The sequence below is a fragment of the Chaetomium tenue genome (genome assembly GCF_020726465.1).
Source record: "Chaetomium tenue strain MPI-SDFR-AT-0079 chromosome Unknown F5144scaffold_1, whole genome shotgun sequence".
NCBI lineage: Eukaryota > Fungi > Ascomycota > Sordariomycetes > Sordariales > Chaetomiaceae > Chaetomium > Chaetomium tenue.
In genome coordinates this window covers 2,838,637-2,864,067 of record NW_027117329.1, presented here as the reverse complement: position 1 = coordinate 2,864,067, position 25,431 = coordinate 2,838,637, and the positions used below count along the sequence as shown (strand labels likewise).

At 56.7% G+C, this 25,431-nt stretch overlaps 10 protein-coding genes across 10 annotated transcripts; 6 read left to right on the top strand and 4 right to left on the bottom strand.

The window, feature by feature from the left end:
* Nucleotides 1–712: 712 nt before the first annotated feature.
* F5144DRAFT_555469 (P-loop containing nucleoside triphosphate hydrolase protein) lies at nt 713–4,876 on the top strand. The gene is made up of 11 exons (XM_066787909.1): nt 713–1,837; nt 1,892–2,074; nt 2,133–2,600; nt 2,711–2,813; nt 2,867–2,933; nt 2,993–3,154; nt 3,207–3,653; nt 3,711–3,938; nt 3,990–4,094; nt 4,156–4,346; nt 4,420–4,876. The coding sequence occupies exons 1-11, from the start codon at nt 1,004–1,006 to the stop codon at nt 4,452–4,454; spliced, it is 2,823 nt and encodes a 940-aa protein (XP_066648471.1). The 5' UTR covers nt 713–1,003; the 3' UTR covers nt 4,455–4,876.
* A 1,193-nt stretch (nt 4,877–6,069) lies between these two features.
* Nucleotides 6,070–8,012, top strand: F5144DRAFT_543263 (uncharacterized protein; the record flags this gene model as incomplete). The annotated part of the gene is made up of 4 exons (XM_066787233.1): nt 6,070–6,386; nt 6,583–6,646; nt 6,716–6,896; nt 6,961–8,012. The coding sequence occupies 4 exons, from the start codon at nt 6,070–6,072 to the stop codon at nt 8,010–8,012; spliced, it is 1,614 nt and encodes a 537-aa protein (XP_066648470.1).
* A 1,031-nt stretch (nt 8,013–9,043) lies between these two features.
* F5144DRAFT_479866 (Alpha/Beta hydrolase protein) lies at nt 9,044–10,544 on the bottom strand (the record flags this gene model as incomplete). Its single annotated transcript, XM_066785194.1, has 2 exons — nt 9,044–10,416; nt 10,490–10,544. The coding sequence occupies 2 exons, from the start codon at nt 10,542–10,544 to the stop codon at nt 9,044–9,046; spliced, it is 1,428 nt and encodes a 475-aa protein (XP_066648469.1).
* A 666-nt stretch (nt 10,545–11,210) lies between these two features.
* Nucleotides 11,211–13,051, top strand: F5144DRAFT_555459 (uncharacterized protein; the record flags this gene model as incomplete). The annotated part of the gene is made up of 2 exons (XM_066787908.1): nt 11,211–11,388; nt 11,578–13,051. Coding segments are annotated over 2 exons (1,477 nt in total), but the record flags the coding sequence as incomplete, so codon positions are not given.
* F5144DRAFT_36704 (uncharacterized protein) lies at nt 13,032–14,819 on the bottom strand. Its single transcript, XM_066784451.1, has 2 exons — nt 13,742–14,819; nt 13,032–13,635 (listed from the first exon to the last, which is right to left on the bottom strand). The coding sequence occupies exons 1-2, from the start codon at nt 14,563–14,565 to the stop codon at nt 13,188–13,190; spliced, it is 1,272 nt and encodes a 423-aa protein (XP_066648467.1). The 5' UTR covers nt 14,566–14,819; the 3' UTR covers nt 13,032–13,187.
* A 543-nt stretch (nt 14,820–15,362) lies between these two features.
* F5144DRAFT_588717 (uncharacterized protein) lies at nt 15,363–17,665 on the bottom strand (the record flags this gene model as incomplete). The annotated part of the gene is made up of 3 exons (XM_066789959.1): nt 15,363–15,951; nt 16,011–16,691; nt 16,740–17,665. The coding sequence occupies 3 exons, from the start codon at nt 17,663–17,665 to the stop codon at nt 15,363–15,365; spliced, it is 2,196 nt and encodes a 731-aa protein (XP_066648466.1).
* A 996-nt stretch (nt 17,666–18,661) lies between these two features.
* On the bottom strand, nt 18,662–21,051 carry F5144DRAFT_555449 (uncharacterized protein). Its single transcript, XM_066787907.1, has 2 exons — nt 20,459–21,051; nt 18,662–20,179 (listed from the first exon to the last, which is right to left on the bottom strand). The coding sequence occupies exons 1-2, from the start codon at nt 20,812–20,814 to the stop codon at nt 19,009–19,011; spliced, it is 1,527 nt and encodes a 508-aa protein (XP_066648465.1). The 5' UTR covers nt 20,815–21,051; the 3' UTR covers nt 18,662–19,008.
* Nucleotides 21,052–21,791: 740 nt separating this feature from the next.
* F5144DRAFT_36630 (P-loop containing nucleoside triphosphate hydrolase protein) lies at nt 21,792–23,417 on the top strand. Its single transcript, XM_066784441.1, has 3 exons — nt 21,792–21,864; nt 21,926–22,284; nt 22,339–23,417. Exons 1-3 carry the CDS (start codon nt 21,849–21,851, stop codon nt 22,990–22,992), a joined length of 1,029 nt encoding a protein of 342 aa, XP_066648464.1. The 5' UTR covers nt 21,792–21,848; the 3' UTR covers nt 22,993–23,417.
* Nucleotides 23,416–24,518, top strand: F5144DRAFT_36553 (uncharacterized protein). Its single transcript, XM_066784430.1, has one exon. It carries the CDS (start codon nt 23,506–23,508, stop codon nt 24,133–24,135), a length of 630 nt encoding a protein of 209 aa, XP_066648463.1. The 5' UTR covers nt 23,416–23,505; the 3' UTR covers nt 24,136–24,518.
* On the top strand, nt 24,302–25,286 carry F5144DRAFT_543256 (uncharacterized protein; the record flags this gene model as incomplete). The annotated part of the gene is made up of 2 exons (XM_066787232.1): nt 24,302–24,391; nt 24,567–25,286. 2 exons carry the CDS (start codon nt 24,302–24,304, stop codon nt 25,284–25,286), a joined length of 810 nt encoding a protein of 269 aa, XP_066648462.1.
* Nucleotides 25,287–25,431: the final 145 nt, after the last annotated feature.

The following is a 25,431-nucleotide window of genomic DNA, read 5'->3' as shown; positions in this document are numbered from 1 at the left end:
TTCATCGACACCAACAGTTGTCATCAGCGTTCATCTTCGTTGTTCTTCGCGCCGTGTCGTGCCTAGCGCTGGTCTCGTCCCGTCGGGCTCACGGATCTCTTCAACGGTGGAGACCTGCAAGTGATCTGGACGACTCGCATATGTGACGGCAACAACACCATCCCCCTTCCTAACTCGTGGTTCGAAGGCAGCGAGAAGTTTCATTCCCAACTTATCGCGTCAATTAGAAGGTTCGGCGTGTTTAAAACTGTCGCCTCCTCCACGAGCTGCCCCTTGCCGACGATCAATCGCATCCCGTCCGCTTGGTTTCAGATCGGTTAATCCGCGAGTTACCTTTCATCCCAACTTATGACGGCAACTTTCCCGATGTTGTTTCCACGGAAAAATAAATGGATTCAATTTGATACAGATAGCGAGCCTTTCAAGCCCTCGTTCAGGTTCAAATCCGATCCATCTCGATGAGCGGGTGGAGCGGGGCATGGATGGAGGGTCGTCGTTTCTGGCGGCTGTGACAATGGGAAAGGGACAAAGCCGCCCCGGTCGCAAGTGCTGGGTACAAGAAAAGCGGGGCATTCGATGCCAAATCCTTCGGAAATGAGAGGCTGTTCAATGTCCAGGGACCTCGAGCCAAGAGCAAGGGCTGGAACGACCCGCCAGCCCCATAATAAAAGTGGATTCGACCCCTGCGCTTTTCCCAAACGGCTGGGAATTCAGCTCGCAGGAGTCCATCCAAGCCGATATGGGACGTGACTTCCCAACATGGAATGAATTGCAGCAGGCAACCACAGCCAACCGCCTCACAGTTGTTTCCCCGAACGAACTTCAACATCAATAATAACATCAACAACCCCAACAAAAATGCCTTCAATTTTTCTATGACGTCGAAATTGAGCAATATCGCCGCCTACTACATGTCCCAACAGGACACGAGGCCAATTTTTGATATGAACGCGACGTCTTTACATTTTTGCAATTTTGGGAACGGAACGAGCCGACCGACGTCATGGGCGACCAGTTCAAGCCTAAGCCTAGCGTTTGGCGGGCTACCGCGCCGCTGCAGTCGATGAGGCAGCAGTATCAGCACAATGGGCAGATCAATTCTACAAGTAATGCCACTGCACTTGTTGCTGGGCGGAAGCGGGCCTATGATGCATACTCGTCTCACAATCCCAATCAGACTGGTGCGGCAACACAGGGACGAGCCCCGCCGCCGCCCCCTCTTCGCCCTACTAGTGTGAATAGCAAAGCCGCGGATGAACCACCAAGGCTAGTTGCAAGTCGTATTGAATATGCAGACGGCTCTGTCGTCAGAGAACAGCCATCCGAGTACTCGCAAAGACAGGTTTTTGCCGCCACACCATCAACCGTTGATCCCTTGCTTTCCCTCTCGCATCCAGCCTACGGGCTCCCCACCCAGTTCGTAGCAAACTTTGCTGCTCTAGGCATCAAGGCCATATATCCGTGGCAGAAGCAATGTCTCCGCGGCCCCGGCCTTCTAAACGGGGACCGGAACCTAGTCTACAGCGCCCCCACAGGCGGCGGCAAGTCGCTGGTTGCTGATGTTCTCATGCTGAAGCGGGTCCTTGAAGACCGCGACGCCAAAGCCATCTTGGTGCTGCCCTATGTTGCTCTTGTCCAGGAGAAGGTCCGGTGGCTCCGGAACATCGTGAGCGGCATCTCGCGCGCGGAGCTCGAGCAAAACGAGCAAGATGAGAAGCCGGGGTTCTGGGCCCCGAGGGCGGACAAAGATACTATCCGAGTGGTTGGTTTCTTTGGCGGGAGCAAGATCAGAGCCACGTGGGCTGATTTCGATATTGCAGTCTGTACTATGGAAAAGGCAAGTTCATGGTCGAGAACCTATCGTAACGAAGTCTAACTGACCTTGTATTAGGCAAACTCTCTCGTGAACACAGCCATTGAGGATTGCTCCATCTCCGCGTTGCGGGCTGTTGTCTTGGACGAATGCCACATGATTGACGACGGCTACCGAGGGTATTTGCTGGAGCTTATGGGTACCAAGCTGCTGTGCCTCGGTCAGCCAGTTCAGATCATCGGCATGAGCGCCACTCTAACGGTGCGCGGAATCACTCGCCCCTATCGTCCGGATATCAAGTCCACTAATAAGCACGCAGAACATTGAACTCCTCAAAAACTGGTTGCAGGGCCATTCATACGAGACTCACTACCGCCCAGTTCCTATCGAAGAGCATTTGGTGTACGACGGGAAGGTCTATGCCGCAACAACCACCGCCAGTCTCCTAAAAACCGTCACCCAACTGGAGTCAAAGAGTCAATTCAGCCAACCCAGGTTGCAACCGCTGAGAATCATTCAGTCGTCTGACACTAAGGAATTCAAGGACCCCGTTCGGAATGCCGTCGTTGCCCTTGCCAACGAAACAGCCAGGGCCGGCTATGGGGTACTGGTATTCTCCAACAGTCGTGCCGGCTGCGAGTCGGATGCCGTCCTGATAAGCCGAGTTTTGCCAACGCTCGAAGAAGCCGACCCCTTTATTCAGGAGAAGAGGCTGGATCTACTTAGCGACCTGCGCAGTTTAAGCACCGGGCTCGACCCAAAGCTGGAGCAGACTCTCCCGTTTGGCGTAGCCTTTCACCGTGAGTTTCCCGTGACTGGGGTACCAAGCCGTACTGACTGATTGAAGATGTAGGTCGTTCTGTTACCATCACCAGTGGCTAAGGTTGACATTTTCAGGCTGGCCTCACAACTGAAGAACGAGACCTAGTAGCAAAAGCCTATGACGACGGGGCGCTCAAAGTTTGCGTGGCAACATGCTCCCTCGCCGCCGGTATTAATTGTGAGACCAATGCCGCCCCCATCCATCATTGCTTGTCTATCTAACAAGCATAGTACCTGCGAGACGAGTGATTCTCCACGGCGCCCGGATGGGTCGTGATCTCGTCGGCCCTGCTATGCTGTAAGCACAACGATGCGATAATACCTTGATCAAAGGGGGTGTGATACTGACCCTGATAGTCGGCAGATGCGCGGGCGAGCTGGCAGGAAAGGCAAGGACGAGGTGGGCGAAACATACCTATGCTGCCGCCAAGCCGATCTGGAGGCCGTCGTCGACCTCATGCATTCGGAGCTTCCGGAGATATCAAGCTGTCTTATTTCGGACAAGCGCCGTATTCAAAGGTCACCCATCCCTGAGCCCTGGCTACAAATGGTATGCTAACTCTCAGGCCAGGGCTTTGCTAGAAGTCATCGCAATTAGACTGGCGGTGACTCGAGAATCCCTCGACGACTATGTGAGCAAAACCATGCTCGCTTACTCGGCGGAGCCACAGTCGATCCAGGATCATGTCGAAGCAAGCATTGCCGACCTCCAAAACATGAGGTTTATCGACATTGATGACGATGGTGACTTCCAAGCTACGCTGTTGGGTAAAGCTGTCGTTGCGTCGTCGCTTGATCCCGAAGACGGCATCTTCATCCATAACGAACTCAAGAAGGCGTTGCAGGCATTTGTGCTGGACGGCGATATGCATGTTCTCTACAATTTCACTCCGGTCCACGACCTTGACGGCGTCACAGTCAACTGGAAGGTCTTTTGGTACGAGATGCAGCATCTCGATGCTAGCGGCCATCGGGTCATGCATTTCCTGGGCCTCAAGCCTTTTATAGTCGACAAAATGTGGGTGTTCTACATACACGATATACCTTGCAGATAGGGCCGACTAACGTGAGATAGGCTTTCTGGGGGTATTCTGAAGGAGTCAACGGACAAGGAAAAGGAAGATGCACGGCGCTACCACCGATTCTACCTCGCGCTGCAGCTGCGGGATCTCTGCAACGAGAAGCCCATACACCAGGTCGCGGAGAAGTACGACATGCCGCGCGGGTCCGTCCAGAATCTGGCCCAGACCTGCGAGGGGTTCGCCGCCGGGATGATCAAATTCTGCGAGACGATGGGGTGGGGGTAGGTTTTGCGACCGGGAGAGTGCTCTCGTCCTCTGCTAATTCTCACCAGGGCCATGGCGGCTGCACTCGACCACTTCTCGGACCGACTGAAGGCCGGGGCCAGATCCGACCTTCTGGCGCTCGCCAAAATCACGTTTGTGAAGAGCAGGACGGCGTAAGTCCGGCGAGAAAGGTGCTTCGCTTGGGTCGAAGGGTTGGGCTAATTTTTTGATTAGGCGGATTTTCTGGGACAACGGCCTGAAGACGGTCGCGGCGGTCGCTAATGCGGATCCGAAGGAGCTGCTGCCGGTTTTGATGCAAGCGCAGCCCAACAAGGTGAAGTTGGGGGCCAAGGACGAGCAAAAGTTCAAGGACAAACTGCTTGCGAAAGCAAAGATCATCGCCGACTCGGCAAACAGGCTATGGCGTAAGCGTAACCCCCATGGAGTTTGTCTGCTCGTGAGGACTGGACTGATAAGGACTGACGGGACCCGTTATAGAGGCCGAGATGCAGTTGGAGATGGAGGAAGAATAACAGGGCGCCGGCTTCTAATATCGTCTCCTCGGGCCCTGTCGGGAGCATTGGATCTTTTGCGGGGGGATAAGGTCCTATCGCCCGGCGCGGCGTTACAAGAGCATCGGGGAAGCACGGGGGTACCATTATGGATAGGAGATGTCGTCCGGACTTTGGGTGCATTATTGTTTGTATGTGATGTGTGTGGATATTGTATTGCCTGGCAAACCTGTGGCAGTGATGTTTGGCCTGGTGGAGTAGAACAAGTGACTAAACCAACAAACCCTCTAGAAGGAAAACGGTAAAACTGGTGAGAACGGATGTGAAGTCGCACCGAGGAGGTTGACAGAAGGGCCCTGCAAGGTCTTGGCCTCCATGATACAGGGGGGTCAGCCAGGGGGTGTGTTCTCTGGAAGGTAGGAGGTAGGTTCAATCAATGGAAGTTACCTTTACGGGCAGGCAGACGGGGCATGGCGCATGCACGTCGTCCGAAGATGCGCGCCATGCATGACGGGGCCATGACCAGCATCCATGGGGTTCCATTCGTCCCATCAAGCATGTGAGCCTGCATTCCAGGTTGTCATCCTTCCGCACGCACTCACACACTCAGACACACTCGGCTCTGGCGCTTTCCTCGTTTCGCTTCCAAATTTACACAGTACTGCATATTTTCTGTTAAGAGGCTGGCTGCAGGCAGGACCCCCCGCCATCCATTTCGGCACCTCATTCAAGTGATCTACATCAGTACATGTGCAGCACAGTATTCGTACATCAGATCTGCATCGACATCTCTTCGACATTTCTTTTGACTTGCTTGACTTCCATTTGGCTCGACACTTCACCCATCACGCCACCGGCCATTCTAATACTCCACCACCCGTATTTGTTATTATTGTGTTCTCCCGTGACGCAATCCAAATCGGGTTTCCATCGAGTCACCGGTGCCGCCTTGTTGCCTACTTGAGGTAACCTACATTGGTACCTCTAGGGTCTGCCTCATTTATCCCGCTGGACGATATCGCAGCCGCACCAATTCATCCGCTCTTGTGGTAGGCCAGTGGCCGTCTCGTGCATCGTGCACCAACAAAAGGAAGAAGAGCGACCCGCCGGCCACACCACCACTTGGGCATTCCCGTTGATTTTAAGCCCGCCCAGAGGACGTCTTACAATCGCCCACCGCATATCATTCGGCAGACGGCCAGTGTGGCTTACCGGACAGCAACCCTCTCCTCCCCGTGCAGCGCTTCCCTTTTTTCTATTTGGCTCTTCTCGCATGGGATCGGATCTTGGTATTTGCCTCCATTCTTTTTATCTTGACCAATCCGATCCGGCCAAAATCGTGTCAGCTTTGCCGCCTTGTGGCAGTCAGGTTCTGGACCACCACACCATCGGACTTTTGTTGGAGTTGTCTTTTTTGTTTCTCGTCTTTGGCGCTGGAGGGCCGCTAACCAGCGCCGAACCCGTGGCTTTCCATTAACTAACTGCCTTACTTTTTCCTATCCTGCAACTCGGTTGCATTTTTTTAACATTTCACATTTACAACGAGCAACTCGGTAATCAACCATCCCGATCCACAGTCAAGTTGCACGCCGTTTCGCATCGCATCGCATCGCAGCGCTGTGCATCGCCAAGGATCATGTCTGCGGTGCCCAGCGCCAGCTCGGACGCTGCCACCGCCGGCCGCAATGACACCGGCAGCGGGCAGAGCCAGGGCCAGGGCCGAAGTCAGAGTCAGAGCCAAAGTCAGAGCCAGAACAGTGGGAGAGGTGAGGGTAGCTCCGGTGCCGGTAACGAGCAACGGAGAGCAAGTACATCCCGCACACTTGCCGACGTGATGAGGGAACCCTCCACAACAACCCCCGGGGTCATGGTGTTGGACTCGCTGCCCGAGGCCGCCGGGCGCAAGGATGTCCTGGACCCCAAGGAGGATCTCTGGTTGTCCACAGTCGACGGGTGAGTTGCAACCCGCCCCTCCGCTTCGGCCCCACAGTCGGGTAGCTCCCGGCGCATTCCCCGGCGCATTCCCCGGCGCATTCCCCGGCGTGGCGCTCAGACAAGCACGGATCGCCAGTTCCGCCATCTCGTCATTTGCTCTCTTTCACCTAGCGGATTCTCTGAAATCATAACGGCTGCTGACATGCAAGTGCAGACGATACAGTTCGCCCATCATCCCGCTCCGTGTGGGCGAGGCTCCTTATCATGAGACCTTCTATGTATGCGCACCCCCCCGGTTCTACATACTGTGTAGGGTGTGCCTTGTGTGTGTGCTGACTGTGGCGCAGGTGCACAAGCACGTCCTCCTAAAATCCGAGTATTTCGAGAAGGCCCTTTGCGGCGAATTCAAGGAGTCCGGCATGCAGTCCATCGACCTTCCAGAAGAGAACCCTGCCATCTTCCACTTCCTCGTTGCTTACCTCTACGAGGGCAAATACGAGCCTATCCGGCCTGCCGCTTCTGTGTTGGGTAAGCCATGGCCCAGTCCGACCTGGCTCAGCCAGAGAGCATCTCACTTACTCACTCTCTGCAGTCCCAGACCAAGACAAGGGCAAAGGTAACGCCGCCGATGCGGGCGGCGGCTCCGACTCGGAGTCGGCCTCATCTATCGAATCCGACGTCAGCGCCCGCTCCCGCCGCCGACACGACCGCCACCGCCGCCGCGAGGACCGCAACTGGGAGCGCATGCGCCGAAAGCATCCCGGCATTCACCGCCCCAACTGCAACTGCCCGCAGTGCGCCGCCGCCTCGGGCCCGCCGTGTTGGTCCTGCCGCGCCCCGCGCAATCCCCCGCCTTACTACCACCCACCCCACACCGTCTACGTCCACGATGGCCGGCCAGAACGCCAACCGCGGCGCCCGCCGCGTCGTCGCCACCAAGCCCCCGGCGTCCCACCACCTCCGCCACCGCTCACACCCCCTTTACCGCCCGCACCCGGGGGCGGCGGCCCAGCAGCGACAGGCACGGGTGCCTCTTCAGTATGGGCAGACCCCAACGGCGGGCGCATCTCGGGCGAGGACCTGCGCACATGGCTACTGACGTACGAACTCCACATGGACGTGTACATAGTAGCCAACAAGTTCCTGTTAGAGGGGTTCAAGAAGGAAGTCGCGCGGGCAGCAGTCGACATGCTGGAGACGGCCGGATCAGACGCCGGCGTCGCCGAGGTGCTCTTCCTCTGCCGCAAGCTGTACGACGGCCTCCCCGAATCCGACCCCCTCCTCAAGATGATCTTTGCGCGCGTCGGCTTCCTCCAGCCCTGGCGCCGCGCCGAGCGCGAGGCCACCGACTTCCTCGCCGCCAACCCGGAGATCGCGCCCCTCCTCCTCCGCGAGATGGCCGCGCGTCGTGAAGACGACATCAACGGCCGCGCCCTGCCCAGTATGGTGCGGCCGTGGTATGCTTATGGTGGGAATGGGGGGCCGAATGGTGGTGGTGGTATGGGGGGGAACGGGAATGGCATGTTTGGCCCCGCTGGCGGGCCCGTCGATGTGTTTCCCCCGCCGGGTGGTGCGGGTGCGTATCGGGGTTGGCCGGGTGCGCCGGGGCCGGGGCCGGGGCATCATGCGAGGAGGGGGTGGTGAGATGTTTTTGGGTGAGAGAGGGTGGGTGACTGGGTTTGGGGTCGGAGTGAGTGGGTGGGTGGGAGGGAGTGGGAGCTGGCTGGCTGGCTGGCTATGGTTTGGTTTCGTATGATAGGAGGGATTGGTGGTATTTCTTAGGTGAGGGGGGCCTTGGGGTCTTGGGAACTGAACTTGGAGTTGGGGTGGTTGGGTAGGGGTGGCGCTGGCTATGGCTCGGTTTTGGTGAGACGTGGAACGGGAATATATTTGCTAGGCTTTTGCAGCGAAACGAGGAATGCGAGTATGATACCAGCGTGTTTTAGTTGCGCAACTATTCTTTTGTCTCTAACGTGTTTCTTTCCTGTGACATGTTTCTGGGCTTCTTATCTTCCATTTAAATTTACATAAAATGGGGGACGGAAAGGGTAGGTCAATAAACAACTCCAAAAGAATTGGAGCCTCGGGTGGTGGTAGATAAACAACATCGCGCAATATGGTTTATAGCAGGGCGGTCAAAAATAGCAAAAGCTCACCGGCCAGCCCCCTCTCAATTTTGTAGTTAGGCGCGATCGTAGTCAGCAGGCCTGGGGAGAGGGAGGGTGGTCCGGTTACGAAATCCCTAGTTCGGGATTTGCTCCGAAACCCCGGGGGCTCGAACCTACAACCTTTGGTCATGGAGGAGGCGAACTACTACCCGGGGTTTAGAGGACCACCGCTGGTAACCACTGAGCCACCCGTTGGGTGGGCGGTGGTCCTCGTTGGAAATCGGGTGCATGGACCGAGTATATATGGTGCGCGGGAAGGTACCCAGGTACTAAGGTACGTGTGGGTGTGGCCAACGCCGTGAATCATAACTTGACACTGTGCTAGGTGGCCCGTCAACAAGATGATGGCAACGCCTTTGTGACGTCGGGTAAGGCCTACTTTCTTGTAGGCTGTGGTGGTTGGATAGCATATCCTACTCTACCTATATAAACACCGAAGCTTGGAGCCGGGACCGAGAGTCTATTCATACCTATCCCAATCACCCTACTCACAACCGCCCGCCCCTCTCAGTCAATACAATCATCCCTCATCCTAAACAACACACCAAACACCTCATCCGCCTTAGACCGCACCGCATCATGATACCACGCATTCGTCTCCCGGACCTTGACCCCCCTCACCAACGCCGCCGTCTCCCTCGCCAGCTCAAAATCCACATACATATCGTCCACATAACTGACCGCGTAGACGGGCACCTCGTTCCGGCGCAGCTGGGCCTCGTCGTACAGGTCCTCGTCCCACTCGGCGGTCGCGGCCAGGATGTCGGTGGCCTCGCGCAGCGCGGCCAGTTCCCGCCCCAGCGTGCCGTCGAAGTGGAACGGGTACACCATCTCGCCCGAGAAGTACAGCGGCTCCGTGGGCGGGGTGGTCTGCAGGAAGGTGCTTGGGTTGGCGAGCCAGGCGAAGGGTTTGAGGGCCTGGCCGACGCGCTGGGCGGCCCAGTTGGACGGCGGGGCGCCGGTGCGCTTGGTGTTGTAGATGGCCTCGTGGAGGATGGCGTAGATGGGGTGGGCGGGGAAGGAGATGTGGGCTTGGAACTCGGCGAGGGCGCTGTAGGTGAAGCGGCCGACTTGGTCGAGGTCGGTGGTGAGTCGTAGGACGAGGGAGTGGATCTCGTCGAGCCCGCCGTGGCCGCCGAAGGAGAGGCCGAGGGTGAGGAAGAGGGGGACGGTGAGGTTGCCGCCGGCTGGGAGGGGGTTGTGGGGTTGGGATTGGATGTGTTCGGCGATGCGACGGACGGCGGCGATGTCCTCGGGGTATTTTTTGTAGTAGGCGGCGTTGCGCTCGATGAGCTTTTTGTAGGTGGCGGCGTAGACCTCGTCGGCGGTGCGTTTGACCGGGGCGAGGCCGCCCGTTAGGAAAGCTTCCCTGAGGCTTTCGGGGTATTTGGAGAGGTAGGTCAGACTGACGAAGCCGCCGAAGGACTGGCCGAAGATGGACCAGGCTTTCTTTTCCTCTTCAAAGTCCGCCGTCAAACAGAGCCGAACAGCTTCTAAGTCACGCACGATGTTATTGGCGCGGAATAGCTTCAGGTAGTCGGCCTGGTCCTGAGGGCTGCCTTGTGATAAGACGGAGTCGGCGTTGATGGGGGTGCTGAGCCCGGTGCCGCGGTAGTCTAGGTATAGCACTTGATAGCCACGGCCGAGAGCAACATGAGTCAGAGCATGAGTCTGCGGGGTACGGTTTCCAAAGCCCGGTCCGCCTTCGAGGTAGGCGAGATAAGGCAGCTTTTCCTTGCTTGCCAAGTCCGAGGCCGAGAATGGGATGATGGGACGCTCATTCTTCCTGACACTGCGGCCGAACAGCTTCAGGGTACCTGCTTCGGGGCGGGCATAGTTCTTTGGCACCTCGAAGAAGAGCTCAGTGACGAGGAGCTGGCCTAGTACGTGTAAGTGAAAGGGACAAACCAATGACAAACCAATGACATGGACAGTGGCCAGAGAGACTCCTACCGGGGAGGACATAAGCCCGCTGGCTAAGGAGTCGGGCGGCTTGGATAGCAGCCATGCTTGGATGGGTTGCCTTCTTCAATGGATGATAACTGCTCCCTTGCACTTCGTGTGGTGTGATGTGTGGTGTGGTGTGTGGTGTGGGACGTGTAATGTCTGATGTGCGATCTCGGGTTTAGGCGTTGTTGGGTAATTGAACTTTCACAACAAACCAATCAACTCAAGGACACGCTGAGACTTGGAAAGAACAAACGAATCAGATGTATTCACTTGCTCGTAGCCTTGGAAGGAAGTGCCCGAAATTACAAAATCCGATTTGGGGATTGACGGGGGCACTATTGCTCCTGCCTTTCGTGCTGGTTGGGTAAAACGGCAAGCAAATATGTAAACCTACATGTAAGATACTAAAAAGACAGCACAAAATTATGAAAGTAATATCATGTGGAAATCTAGCGGCTTGTTGTGCTGGAGAGTTAGTTAAAGGCTTAAAACCTAGAATCCGGGATGTTTGTCTGTAATCCGTAACGGCCCCCGCCTGCTGTGAGAGCTCCTGAAGCGGGGATCGACAGCGGCAGGTCGGCATAATCGGAGTGGGGCCGGGCACGGGGGTCCACGTTATTGCCGAGGGCACGGAACGGCTTAACGTGGTGCCTGCCACTGCTGGTGGGGCTTCCAGCTCTGCCCAAAACTCGGAAAAGCCTGCAGGCGCAACTTGCAAGCTCGTCATGCAACCAACCAACTTTGGAAGCTACCCGAGCAACTGGCGCAACCAATGTGACATGAGCAACATCCAACTGATCCAGACTCTGACCGAGTCCTTCGTTGCGCTCTCGGATGAAGTTCAGTCGCTGATTGACCGCAAAACCATTTTAGAGCACAAATTGCGTTATGCGCACGAACAGGTATGTCGGATACTTTTTTTTCTTTTCTTTCCCGCCGCTTCCGTGATGATTTCTTTAGCTCTAGATCTGGAGCTGTCTCCCAAGAGGATGACAGCAAATGGAGACAACTTTAGTGTCTGATCCTAGCCAATTCACACTCTCCGACTACGCGAATTGAGCCAGACAGTCAGCTAACTCTAAGCTTGACAGTACCAATACCTCGCCGACAAGTACGCGCCTGCCGTGCCCGAAGTCGCCGAGACGCTGGTAAAGCTACAGCTGCCCCCAGATCTTCACCAACCTGTCGCGCCGGCAACCTCGGCCGTACCTTTGCCGAAACGTAGCCAGCCCGGAAACAGTCAGCATCAGGTCGCGCTGCTTATCAGGGCGGGGCGCAAAGCTGCTCAGGAACTCGTGGCCGGCATCGTCAGTGCGAACGGAGGTGGGGAAACCGGGGAGGCCGAACAGTCAACGTCACCAGACATGGATATCGTAACATCGGTGTCTACCGTCCTCGAAAAGGACTTCACCGTGGAAGGCAAGAAAGGCGTGTTAGCCTGCCCATTCTCGGCCCAGCCGAATCAAGACGGCGGCCTTCTCGAGGGCGCTGAGCAGGTCGACAGTCTTCAGGACCCAGCCAGCGCAGCCGACCCCTCACCGCACAAGTCATCTGACCCCATCTGCGCTGCCATGCTCAACGAGACCGCCGATCCGTCTGTGTCTGCTCCATCCAAGTGCCCGATTCGTTTCCTAGACAAGCATTCGCCTGAAGAAATTGCCCGCTACGTTGAAACGCACAAGCATTCGATCCCCCGAAGCCATACGGTCTGCGTTAGCCGGTACCAGAAAAACGAGGAGCAGATCAAGAAGCTCGATGCCAAATACGGGGACCTTGTGAACATGGTCAAGGACCTGAGCCATCTCCACCGTCCGATGATGCCGCCCTCGAGGCAGGATCAGAGGGAATCCGACAGAGCGTCGACCAAGAGAGTAGAGGATTGGACACAGACGGTTGTGGCGGGTGATCCGGAGCCAGATAGCGACGGAACATCAGTAAGCGATGGGCGCGAGAGCCGCTTTGACCGCCCCATGAGAGACGTGCGGGTTGGGGAATCGCCTAGCCGGCCATGGGGGATCTCAGTACCCTTGGACGTGGGGATTCGACAGCGTGAGCCGTCGCCCAAGCCTGTAGGCGATCCTGCGCTGGTGCCCAAGGAACCAGCAGGCCCTCGAAAATGCCCGTTTGATCATACCAAGATGTTTCCGGGAGCAAAGCGAGAGGATATCGTGGTGGATACCCCGGCCAAGGCGCCAGCCACCCCGTCCAAGGTCGAGGTACCGCCGCCGAGCACGCCGCAACCCACGTTTGTCAACCTCCCCGAGGTACCGGCGTCAACTGGGGGGAAGGGCGACCGCCCGCAGGTTGTTTTCAACATTTCCGGCCCTGTCTTTATTGGGTACCCGATGGAGCAGGCCATGGAGTTTATGAAGCAGTTTCAGGGACACTGATGATTTTAGGGTTGGCGTGGTTTAGTGATTTTTTTTCATGGTTTATTGTTAGCGAGCAAGGCGTTCGGGCAGCGTACCGGAGATACCACTTGGCTGTTTTGGGAGGTATTTCGTCGATGGGTACAGCAAGATATACTCCAACACAATGTTTATTTGACCTTTACAGACTGCATAATGCTACTCCTCTAAGAAGTGTTCCTTCTATTCGCACCCAACCCTACGTAAACGCCTGTGAACTCCAACGCCACCGTGTGAGAACCAAGCAACCAGCTGAACTCTGAAACCACCAAATCTGAATCTGGCAACGATACCTATTTCGTTGCGCCGTTTATGCCTCCCTTCCCATGCCCATTCGACCCAAAGCCATTGCCCGCCGGCTCATCATCCCAGCTATCGTGATATCCATCGCCCGAGGCATCCCACAGCGAGATATCGTCGTCATCCATCAGCGCGGCAGCATCCAACTCGTCCGGATCCACCATGCGCCCGTTCTCCAGATCGTCGCCCGTGACGCCCTCCTCCAGGCCGTCGTCGCCCTCCAGGAGCGCCTCGCCCGCTTCGAGCTGGGCCTCGCGCGCCAGCTCGGCCGCCCGCGCCATGGTGCGCCGGTAGATGAACAGCCCTACGCTGAAACCCAGCAGCCCGAAGGCGGCCATGCTGATGTAGTTGATGGCGCGCGAGGTCCCGCTCATCTTGTCACCTGGCTCGGCTAGTTGCGAGAGCTGCCAGCCGATGAAGACGTGCACGAGGAGTTTCGGTCTGTGTTGTGAGTTAGTTGGGGAGTCATCACCACCAGTCAAACGGCGAAGAGAAGTAAACAAAAGTCAAGGGGGAAAAAGGGGGGGAAAAGGGAGAGTACACGTACGTCGCCGCCACCGTCGCCAACACAAACTGCCCAACCCCCAAACTCCCCACCGTCGCCAAAAACCCATTACTCAAACTATACGGCAGCGGACACAACCTAATCATCACCAACACCCCCAACCCATCCCGCCTCAACACCTGCCCCAGCGCCACAAACCGCGCATCCCCCCCCACCAACCGCTGCACATACCCCCTCAGCCACCCCCGACTCACCACAAACGCCCCCGCGGACCCCACCACCGTCGCGCTCGCCGCCAGCGGCCACCCCGCCGGGAACCCGTACACGAACCCCGCCAGCGTCACGCAGGTGGAGTAGCCGATCAAGGGGGGGAACCCCGTCGCGACGGTGGCCAGCCACAGGGGCAGCCAGCCGAGCGGGCGGGCGCGCCAGGTCTGGGCGGCGGCGCCGAGGGCGACCAGGATGGTGTGCGAGTAGATGAGCAGGAGGATGGTGAGGGTGAGGATGGCCAGGCCGGAGAGGGAGACGAGGATTTGGTAGGGTAGGGGGAGGGTGGTGTAGAAGTGGGTGTAGCGTTTGTAGAGGTAGGTGAGGGTGGTGAGGGTGGTGGTGAGGAAGGTTTTGGTGGTGGTGGTGATGGTGGTGGCGGTGGTGTGGGTGGTGCTGGCGGTGCCGGGGCGGCGGGTGGAGAGGCGGCGGGCGCCGGGGGGTGTTGGGCGCGGGGTCCAGGGGGGAGGGGGGAGGTTGTTGGTGTTGAGCTCGTTGGGCGTGTCGGTGGAGGGGCGCGTGGTGATTATGGTTGGGGGGGAGGTGGTTCGGTTGGAGGATGCATCGTGGAAGACGTCGTCTTCTTGGGGGGGAGGCATCGCGGTGGGTGGTGTGTTGGTTTATTTATTTATTGATTGATGCTGCTGTTTGTGCTCGGTCGTGTCTATGTACGGATGTGACCGAGAGAGCCGGGTCGGCGATGTCCCGGGAAGGGCGGGGAGGTGGTGGACTCAGACACAGTTGCTACCTGAGCATATCGATGGTGTCAGTGTTTAGTGTAGGTCTCGGAGGATGCAGCGGTATCGTGAATTCGAATTGGTTGCTTTGGGGTTTGGCGTTGGAGCCAGCAGAAGGTGCCTGGAACAACAAAAAAAAGGGACGGGTTGATGAGGTTCCATGTCAGATTGCCAGGGGTCGGCGGGTCGGAACTGGCCCAGACTCAGCCACGGGGCCTCGCTTTGAGAGCTGATTAGAGAGCTGACGTGCCCAGACCAACCGGATTAATGGTGCGGTGTGGCACAGAGTTTATGCAGGCTCCTTATGTATGTAAATCTGTAGCCTGCGTTGGATCTACATCAGCTGGATAATTTAGATTGGCGAAGTTTAACTAACAACACTGGTGCTGTGCATGCAACATCGAGAAGGAAGCCAAAGAGGTGCAAGGCTGTAAGTGGCGCACTGTAGGATCAGCAGGGGCTACATCATCCCGCCCGGAAACGTCATTGCCAAGGGCGAGGCCCACACTGTCAACTTCCCTCTCGGCATGGATTAGCGCAGGGGGTCATTTGGTGGCTTCATATATATCTCGAGTTCAAGACTTTTACTTCTTTCTGTTTAAAGGTGTAGCTACGGCCCCCTGAGGAGGCACCAGTAAACCCACCCCGATGCCCGTTTGTCACCTCCCCCTGCCACCCGAAGGGCCCTTGGGTGGTTCCTTGATCGCCGACGTGTCCCTAACAAGCAGCTTGACCTTGCCCTCGCCGATCTCGACACCTTGGGATAGGATATCCACCTCCTCCTTGGCCTCGTCCTTCTTCATCAGTGTCTTGCCGTCTTGCGAGAGCGTGCGGTCCCAGCTGCGCGCGTCGATGCCCAGAATGCCCCCGGTGCTGTTACGGTCGCCGGGCACCGAGAACTCGCGGTACGCGTAGCGCCACTCGTTGAGGAAGCCCCGGACCGCCTTGCCGACCTTGTCCTTACCATTCTTGCTATGATGGCCGGTGCCCGTGATGGCATAGATCGGCCGGCTTTCCGAAGCGTTCTCCGTGAGGATGCCCTCGAGATATTCGACGGCCTCCTCGGGGTGCAGCCCGTGCAGGTCCACGTAGATTTCGGGGCAGTCTCCCCTGGCCTTGTTCCGCTCCTCGTACAGCTGCTGGGCCGCCTCGCGATGAGCCTTCCGCATGAGATCATTCTCGCTCTGCCCGCGCAGACTGAGCGCCTTGGCGGCTCGCGCGTCGTTACGGTTCCAGGCTTGAGCAGCACTGTTTCATGTCAGTATTTGGCCCACCCCACTGCATCCTCCTTTGGCTACATGACAAACCTTTGAAGAAACTTGTTCCGGAGGCCACCGTGCTTGATGGCCTCCTGTCTCGCCTTGAGATACGCCTTGTTGGCCTTGTCGCCAGTTTCAAGCCATGGAATGTGCTTCGGGTTCGAGATCGCCTGGGCAGCCGCGCTGTTTTCCCCGTTGCGGACGTTGGTCGAGCTGCCGTTGCGGGGGGCCCTACGGTTTGGCACAGCCGGAGTCGGCGTTGGCGACATCTTGACAATGTCCGCCAGCGTGCTCGGCGTAAAATTCTCTTTAGGTCCGTGGCCATGGCCACCTCTCTTACCGTGGTGTTTCTTGCCCTGCTTTACTATAGCAGCACCGAGTGACGGGAATGCATCGGCATCGTCAGGGGAAGGGGCAGACTGTGTGTTATCCTTTTGCTGATGCCGGCTGCCCGGCCGAGATCTGGGCCGGTCGGGGTAGGCATGATGGCCCTTGAACCCGGGTGGAGGGGTCACGCCCAATGTCGGATAGCTGGCGGTAGTCGCAAAGAGTTGTTCTGGCGTGCCCGGTTGGAGCGCCGGAAAGTTGCTGTAGTCCTGCAGGTTCACTGTGGCATGCTGCATTGGGGGCGTGCCAGAGCCATCGATATGTAGCCTGTTGACGAGATGCGAGGGATCATGCGAGAAAATACAGGTGCTGCCGGCAAGGCAGTTGCCCGCAACCCAGTACCTATGCCATGTCAGTTCCGAACCAACCCGGGGCTTTCTCGCAACTCACTTGCAGATATGGCTGCTCAGGTCATGACTAAATCGGCAGTCGGCCCGCAGACACTGGCCCGTGGAAAGATAGAACTTGCAGATAACGCCCGACTTTTGCTGGTCTGCCGGGGTGCCCGGGCGGCCATCGGGGCTCATGGTCTTTCCGATAGTGACTCGGTTCTCTTCAGCCTGAGCAGCCAACGCAAGGTTGTCCTGCACCTGCGTTTCCATAATAGCCGCGACGGTGGCACCGAGGTCGTAGCCATGCATGGCGAGAGCGGCGCTGATCTCGTCGTCCGACTTGGTCTGGCCAAGGATCGACCGCAGCATGTCGTAGGGGGTCATATCCGATTGCTGCTGCGTCGAAACAAACTCGGGCGCGCTCACGTTCAGGCCGCTAGAGCCGCCAACCGAAGATGTCACGCTGATTGCATCATCGCTCACAAGCCAGTCCACATTGTCAGACTGGTAGTCGCCGAAGACCTCCTGCGACGGGGTGTCGTCGTTGGCAAATTGGTAGGCGTTCAGGTTCGGGCTGTGCGGCACGGGGGCAGCAAACGCCAGCCTGGGGGACGGCCGCGGCGAGCCAAAAGGGGACGCAGTCGAGGACTTTGTTCGACTAAACGGTGTAGGCATGAAACCCGGCGGGGCAAGAGGACTCACGCCCAGTCGAGGCGAACTCGAGAGCGGGGTCCCAGAGCCGCGCCAGGAGGCCGGCGACGGCCGCCGCAGGATGGTTTGCCGAATGGGGGGCGGCGAGGTTGCGCTCCCCCCTCCTTCTCGGTATCTCCATAATGCGTCTAATATTGCATTTTCTAACGCTTGCCCAGTCAAGCTGGTTTTCACTTTGAGCAACTCCTCGAGCCTGTCCGTCTTGTCCTCATCCTCGATGTTCGGGTCCTGGAGAATCGGGAGGCAGATCTCGTATGTCTCGTCGGAGACCATGGTTTCGGCCAACGGAGGGTTGGAGGGCGTGTGGGTAGGTAGGCAAAGTCGTGGAAACGGCGGTTTACTCGGTGACTAAGAAACCTAGTTGGGGGTTACCCGACGTTGGGGTCAAAGGTATTATGTTTTGAGGCGATCGGTAAATCGGACCAAAGGCGAAAGAAACAAAGCACGAAGAAATCGATCGAAGTAACGGGAGAGAAAGGAAGCGTGACTGAGCACGGCGTATGGATGTGGTATGTGTCTGGTCAGCAGCAGCTATGTCGGGCGTCGAGCGGAGTCGGTGAGCTGGCTGCCGCGAGCCCCGGGGTCGGAGCGGCAGGACGACTGACGATTCACTGCGACAACACAGGCGCGGTACGATGCGTGTTCCAAGAAGAATAGAGATGACGGCAGTGGTGGATGTCTAGTCGCATGTTGTCATCGAGGGGTGCCGACTATGGTCTCCAAGGGGGGAGTTGCGGTTGCGAGCAGGGATCGAGAAACGGGGCGGTGGATTACGCGACACGGTGGTGTATGTTGGGAGAACCCTAGAGTTCAAAGAAAGTCGGCGGTAACAATGGCCCCCGCAAGAGAGAAAAGAAGGGAAACGTAAGATGATAGAAAAGAAGCCGATCACTACCTATTGCCTATTGAACGCGAGGAGTGTCAGAGCGCCTCGACAGCCCCCGTGTTCAGCTGCGACCGAAATTAGGAGCGGACTTGGAAGGCGATCTTCTGGGGCACCCGCCATCCGGACAGCTCCTGAGGACTGGGCTGCAAGGTGCTGAGGTGGTGGGTTCTTGGGGGAACTCGAGGGGGCCTCCATGGGCCAGGTGGGGCTTTGAATAGGTACAGTGCCAAAGGAGACTATAGTCACACGGTGCGCTGGTCAGGCGCCCCGCTGTGACCCAACCTTTCTTTTGCTGGCTGAGCCCAATCCCCACCTATGGCATGGCACCACGGCGACCGAGCTGAAAGGTTAAGCGGCTTGTGATTGATGTAACTTAACCTCCACGAACAAAGAAGTCGTCGATCACCTTGGTCACCTCGGTCATGCAGGTAGTTAGGTAGTTACATGATTTGTTACTTTTCGAAGGTTCAAGTATGTGTAAACAACTAACGGTTGGTTACATATGGTAAGAGTTCAACGACAGGAACCATCACCACACATCATACGTATAACTATCGAGATACCTACCTACCTACCTGTTTAACCTAGCCTAAGGAAGGGCCATAACTCGTGCAGCTTACCCTGAATCTTACTGTGTATGTATTTTGTATGCACATGTTGCAAATACCTCGAGTATTCCCCTTCTTCTTCAACAACAAACTGTTTCACAGAACTATTTGATAAATACTACCTAAGGTATCTCATCCTCTTCATCTCCAAACCCAAACCCAAAGCTAAACCCTGTGCTCTTCTTTTGCGGTTGGTCTCCCGAGCTCTCGTCATCGCCCACCACGGAATCCCAACGGCGTTTCTTTTCCGCCAACTGCCTGAGCCCCGCCTCGAGCAAGTCAGGTCGCTCTTCTCTCAAGCGGCTGATAAAAAGACCGTACGGGTCCGCAATCTCGCTCTCAAACCCAGACACTTGGTCTGCCTTGTCCTTCAGGAAGGACATGACACCACCAAGGTGAGTCTCAGGCACGAAATTTTGCGTGAGAGCAATTCCGTCCTTTAGGTTCACCACGAGATGCCACCAGCCGCTCGGGACATGGAGAATCTCGCCCGCCTTGCAGATGCCTTCTCTGCACTCGGGCAACTTGCGGGCTTCCGAATGGAACTCCAGCAACCACTCGGCAATGCTCAGCGGACTCGTGACCTCGCTGCTGTCTTTGGAAACAAACACGCCGGGTACGGATGCTGATGGCGGAAACATGATCCAGTATTTGGCGCCCTGGATGACGGCATTCCAGGCGCTCGTCGCATTGGGGTCCTTGTGGAAGGTAGATCCGCTGCGCGCGGGTCCGATGATGAGCCACCGGTGGGCTGGCCGCTCGGCCCCGAGGAGCTCGAAATAGTCAGGCCCGAAGCAGTCCGGCTTCTGGTATGCCGCACCTTCCTCCTTGCCAACTTTCAACGACATTTTCTCGGCAAACTTCCGATCGAACAGGTAGAGCGGGCTCTCATCCTGGCTGTTGCGCATGTACTGATAGTAGGTTTTGAACGACCAATCCACCGCTTCCGCTCGGAACACGACATCCGAATACTGAGAGAGGAGGCTCTCCAATGTCCATGACTCGGTGACTGACCAAGCCTGGATGCACTTGGTGAGAATGAACGGTTTCTTGCTCCACTTCCCAGCAAATTCCTCGTAGGAGAGATTCTCGAAGCGATCAATCTCGTTCGCGGCTGGAATGTTCTTCGTGTAGTGGTTTAGGGAGATATGACTGCAGACGAACGGGCGGTGCAACAAATCAGAGAAAACACTACTGCAGTCGACCCGTATGTTCTGTTCGGGGGACAAGTTCAGAACCGTCGCCCTCCAGGTTCCTCGCCACTCGAAAAAGGGCTTGTTGCCAAGGTCTGATCTGGAGCACCGTCAACAGATGTCCGCACGCCTTGTACCGATACAATGAGCCGCTTGGCTAGGATGAAAGGGCAAAATTCCGCAACAACCCACGTAACCAGGGAATGCTAACAGGTGGAAGGAAGAACCCGCATCCTTGACCTGAACGAGTCCGTCCTGAAACCCAACCGGTACGAACCGAAAATCAACATACCTACCCTGATACTCTACCCACCTCTGCTTCGTACTTGGTTGTGGCGGAGTCTACTGTCATATCACCGAGATCAGATGAATAACTTACTCTAAAAAGATCGCCTTCCATATGTCGTCAGCCATGCAGCACGCAAAGAGAAACTTGCATGTGTAGCCGAGCAGCCTCAAGGTGTGCGCATCTAAGTATTCCAGTAGCTGCATGAGCATTTCGTCTGGCAGAATTTGCAGCACGCCTAGGGACCTTCGAGCGTCCTGGCCGCCGCTCGAAAAGTACTTGTTGCCTAGCGGTTTGACACCGAAGGGGTGTGCTGGCACGGAAGAACCGAGGCTGGGCTCATCTTGACCGCCGTTGGGAATGACTGTAACTGGGTGACTCAATGGCTGACTCCCATCGCCCTCTTCGAAGGCGCAGCTCCGACTTTGCCGCTGACGCGAGGGTAGCATGATGAGGGGTCGAGTATGTGCGTCAAGTATGTGTGCCGGGTATTGTGTATGTGCCTCGTAGGGCTGGTGGTGGTGTCGTCCAAAGCCGCACCGATCAATACATCATCATTCCAGTTGAAAGTCGTAAATATCGTCATGGATGGACTGCGGGGCAAAAATAGACTGATTGCAGATGCTAGTTACCCGCCGCAGAGCTGGCTGGTGGGGGGTGGGATGGGTGACTGATAAGACTTTTTTGCCTGTGCGCCACCGAGGAAAAAAAAATCGATAAGCCCCACTAACCTTGTTTGGCTTTGGGCGGGGTTGCTGCCTAAGGCCATTGCTGATTCCGCCCCGCCAAAAGGAATTTTTTATCGCTGTCCACCCCAGGTTAGGCTTTCCTCTCTCGATCACCACAACTTCAGGAATCACCAAACTTTCAATCACCACGTCCTTTCATAGATTCACTTGTTCTCAGTTAGAATACTGGGAACTTTGAGTCTATATCATTTTCCGGTAAACTTTCTTTTTACCGATACATTCTGCAGCACTCGACGAGTCGCCTGCGGATTTTTTTCTCGATACCCCACCATCATCTTCTGAATTTCTAGATCTAAGCCGGGCTTGGATCTGGAAATTTTTGCGAACACTACACCGCAAATATGGCCACTGACAAGGGACTCGAGGATGTCCCCGAGGGTGCGTTAATTCCTGTTTTTCACGGCGAGGAGATGGCATTGCGACTGTCGACGAGCACTCCGACAAGAGTCACCAGTCCTTCGATCCCCGCCCCCACTTGACGATTGCACACAAAATATGCGAGAAAAACTAGAACACGATCGCTAACAATCCTTTGCGTTACAGGACAGATCGAGTCGAACTACGATGAGACCGTCGATTCTTTTGACGACATGAACCTCAAGGCTGAGCTGCTTCGCGGTAAGAGCTCTTTTTCCAACGGCAGTCTGCGGTGGCAAATGGACACGCACTGACATATCCAAGGCATTTATGCTTACGGTTTCGAGCGCCCCTCTGCTATCCAGCAGCGGGCTATCATGCCCGTCATCAAGGGTAAGAAAAGTCACCCCTTAGTCGAGGAGACAGGACCATCGGCCGCTAACACGACAACCAGGCCACGATGTCATTGCTCAGGCTCAGTCCGGTACTGGCAAGACAGCTACTTTCTCTATCTCGGTCCTGCAAAAGATCGACCCCACCGTGAAGTCGTGCCAGGCACTTATCCTTGCTCCCACCCGTGAGCTTGCTCAACAGATCCAGAAGGTCGTCATTGCCATCGGCGACTTCATGAACATCGAATGCCACGCCTGCATCGGTGGTACCAGCGTCCGTGATGACATGAAGGCTCTTCAGGATGGCCCCCAGGTGATTGTCGGCACCCCCGGCCGTGTCCACGACATGATCCAGCGGCGCATCCTCAAGACCGACGCGATGAAGATGTTCGTTCTTGACGAGGCCGATGAGATGCTTTCGGTAAGTTGGGATCTTGGGCATCTACCCTGATAATACTCGTCTAACAATGAACAGCGCGGTTTCACCGAGCAAATTTACGACATTTTCCAACTGCTGCCGCAGTCCACCCAGGTCGTTCTGCTTTCCGCCACTATGCCTCAGGACGTGCTCGAGGTCACGACCAAGTTCATGCGCGACCCTGTCCGCATCTTGGTCAAGAAGGACGAACTCACCCTCGAGGGTATCAAGCAATTTTACATTGCTGTTGAGAAGGAGGACTGGAAGCTTGACACCCTGTCGGATCTCTACGAGACCGTCACCATCACCCAGGCCGTCATTTTCTGCAACACCCGCCGCAAGGTCGACTGGCTTACCGACAAGCTCCAGGCCCGTGACTTCACTGTCTCGGCCATGCACGGTGACATGGACCAGGCCCAGCGTGACCTGATCATGAAGGAGTTCCGCTCCGGCTCCTCGCGTGTCCTGATCGCCACCGATCTCTTGGCCCGTGGCATTGATGTCCAGCAGGTCTCCCTGGTCATCAACTACGACCTTCCCGCCAACCGCGAGAATTACATCCACCGCATCGGTCGTGGCGGCCGTTTCGGTCGTAAGGGTGTTGCTATCAACTTTGTTACTGCCGACGACGTGCGCATGATGCGCGAGATCGAGCAATTCTACAGCACCCAGATTGAGGAGATGCCGATGAATGTGGCGGACTTGATCTAAGCGACCTTTGCGACTCGGACATCATATACTCTTTCTCTTAGCATACCTCACACATTCCCATTCCATCGGCATCCGCAACCTACATAGTACTGACGGGGGACGTGCTGCGGTCTTCTGGTAGAAAGAGGAGGGGGCTGCTCGGCTGCAGGGGTTTCTTTTTTCGCTCTTTTTGTGGGGGCGTGGCATCTGGTTGTCATCCACAAAAGCTCTGATAGTTGATAGAGGTTTTGGCGCCTGCACCTTAATTAGTGAACGGTGTAGGCGCTACGGTGTCTATCAAGGAAGGCTGGTCTGCTCTTTTTTTCTCTAGTTTTGCCGGCTTTTTAGTGCCATATGTACGCAGAGTCAGGGAGGTTACCAAAAATGTGAACTTTAACCATTGTCTGGCCATGCAGTGATGTCTTTTTGTTGGTCAAGTCAAGCCCAGGATAGATAGCTGACCGCTGGCCGCTGGCCGTTGGCGCTTGGACAAAGGCCAAGAGAAGCACCAAGCATATAACGGCCAAGTTGGGTATGTGGGGCACATCCTGGTGGCAGGCAGGCTCAACTCGCCTTCTCCGTTCTCCAACCTTTTCCAACAACTTAACGACACAAACCATTGACAACGCAATTCCTGATCATTCGCATACAATGGATCGCGCCCTCGACCGAAGTCTCGACGATATCCTTGGGGATCGCAAGCAAGTACGTCAGAAACCTACCAGCCACCCCCCGGCTGCACTCGACAATCAATCGTGGCTATTATCCGGCGGTCAGTTAACACAAGGCTGCAGAACAACAGCAGAGGTCCTCGCGGCGGTGGCCGTCGTCGTGACAGATCCGACTATCCTAGAGATGGCGTTAGAAAGGTACGCACCCACGATAATCCCGGCAAAGCTTCGTGCCACCCAGTCAAAAAAGTACACGAGTGCTCAGATTTGGCCGTCGGGCAAGAACACGGATAGGTTGATTGAACCCTCTCTCCTCCTCTCGTGTTCTTCCCCTCGATCATACAGCACATGGTTCGAACGACGCAGCTATGCGCAAGATACTGTGTGCGCGTGTTTGTTTCGCGGCAGGCTGAATGCACGCCACCTCGGCCAAACCGGATCGGATCGCGACTTGGGGGAAGGTAACAGCTCCAACATGAATCTTGCCGGCTAACACGCTCCCGATCGTTTATTTGGCGGGACAGTCCTTCAGAGATGACACACCGCGCAACCTCGACTCGTACGTATCCCCGATTAGCGTTAGGAGGATTGGCAGCTGACGTCGTGGTTCAGCGAGTGGGTACACGACAAGTTTGAGGACCATGGTTCGTTCAAAAGAAATGGTATTCTCCCTGTTGGCCAATTTTAACGCTGCAGACAGGCAGCCGCCGTTCCGGTCCCAGGCGCCGCTACTCGCCCGACCCGTCAAGGTACGACAAGACCAACCCGCTCTCGAAGACCTGACTCTGACTCCCGCAGCGACGTAAGGGGCAGCAAGCTCAGGGTAGACAACATCCACTACGAACTGACCCAAGAAGACCTTGAGGTATTTCCCCCCTCCTCAGCCCCTAGCCCTCTCCACGACTGACCTCTCCCTCTCCTCAGGGTCTCTTCTCCCGCATCGGTCCGCTCGTGACGCTCGACATGAAGTACGACCGCGCCGGCCGGTCCGAAGGCACCGCATTTGTGACGTACGAGTCCCCCCGCGATGCGGCCCAGGCCATCCAAGAATACGACGGCGCCAACGCCGCCGGCCAGCCGATCCGTCTCACTCTCTTGCCTAGCGGACCGTCCATGTCGCGCCGCGGCAACCCGTTTGACTCGGCCGGCTCCGCCACCGGTGCCGGTCGCCCGCTCGCGGAACGCATCACCGTGCCCGGGCAGGGCAGGTCCCGGTCGCTCTCACCGCGTAGGGGCGGCAGAGAGTCAGATGAGGAGGCTGCCCGCAGGGGTGTAGATCGGTACAGACCGCGTGGTGGAGGTGGCGGCGGTGGATCGGGGAGGCTGAGCCGGTCTAGGAGTCCGATTGGCAGTGGTGGAGGTAGACGGCGCGATGGCGGCGGGAGGAGAGCCGGCGGCAGGAGAGACGGTGCTGGCGGTGGCAGGGGACGGGGTGACAGAGGCGGCGGCGGCGGTGGTGGTGGTGAGAGGGGTGAGAGGGGCGGACGGCCCAAGAAGACGCAAGAGGAGTTGGACGCAGAGATGGAAGACTACTTTGCCGGTGGCGGTGGGGGCGCTCAGCAAAGCGAGGGCACCGCTGGGGGTGCTAACGGTGCTGCCGCGCAGCAGCAGGATTTGGGCGAGGATATTGATATGATCGAGTAAAGGGGATGGAATCGAAATTGGAACTGGTGGGGGTATATCTCGACTATTAACTGTTATGACATGGACGGGCTTTGCTGGAGATAGACAGATGGATCCATGAGCATATGGCCGGCTTTCGATCCATGTATAAGATGCCCAATTTTGC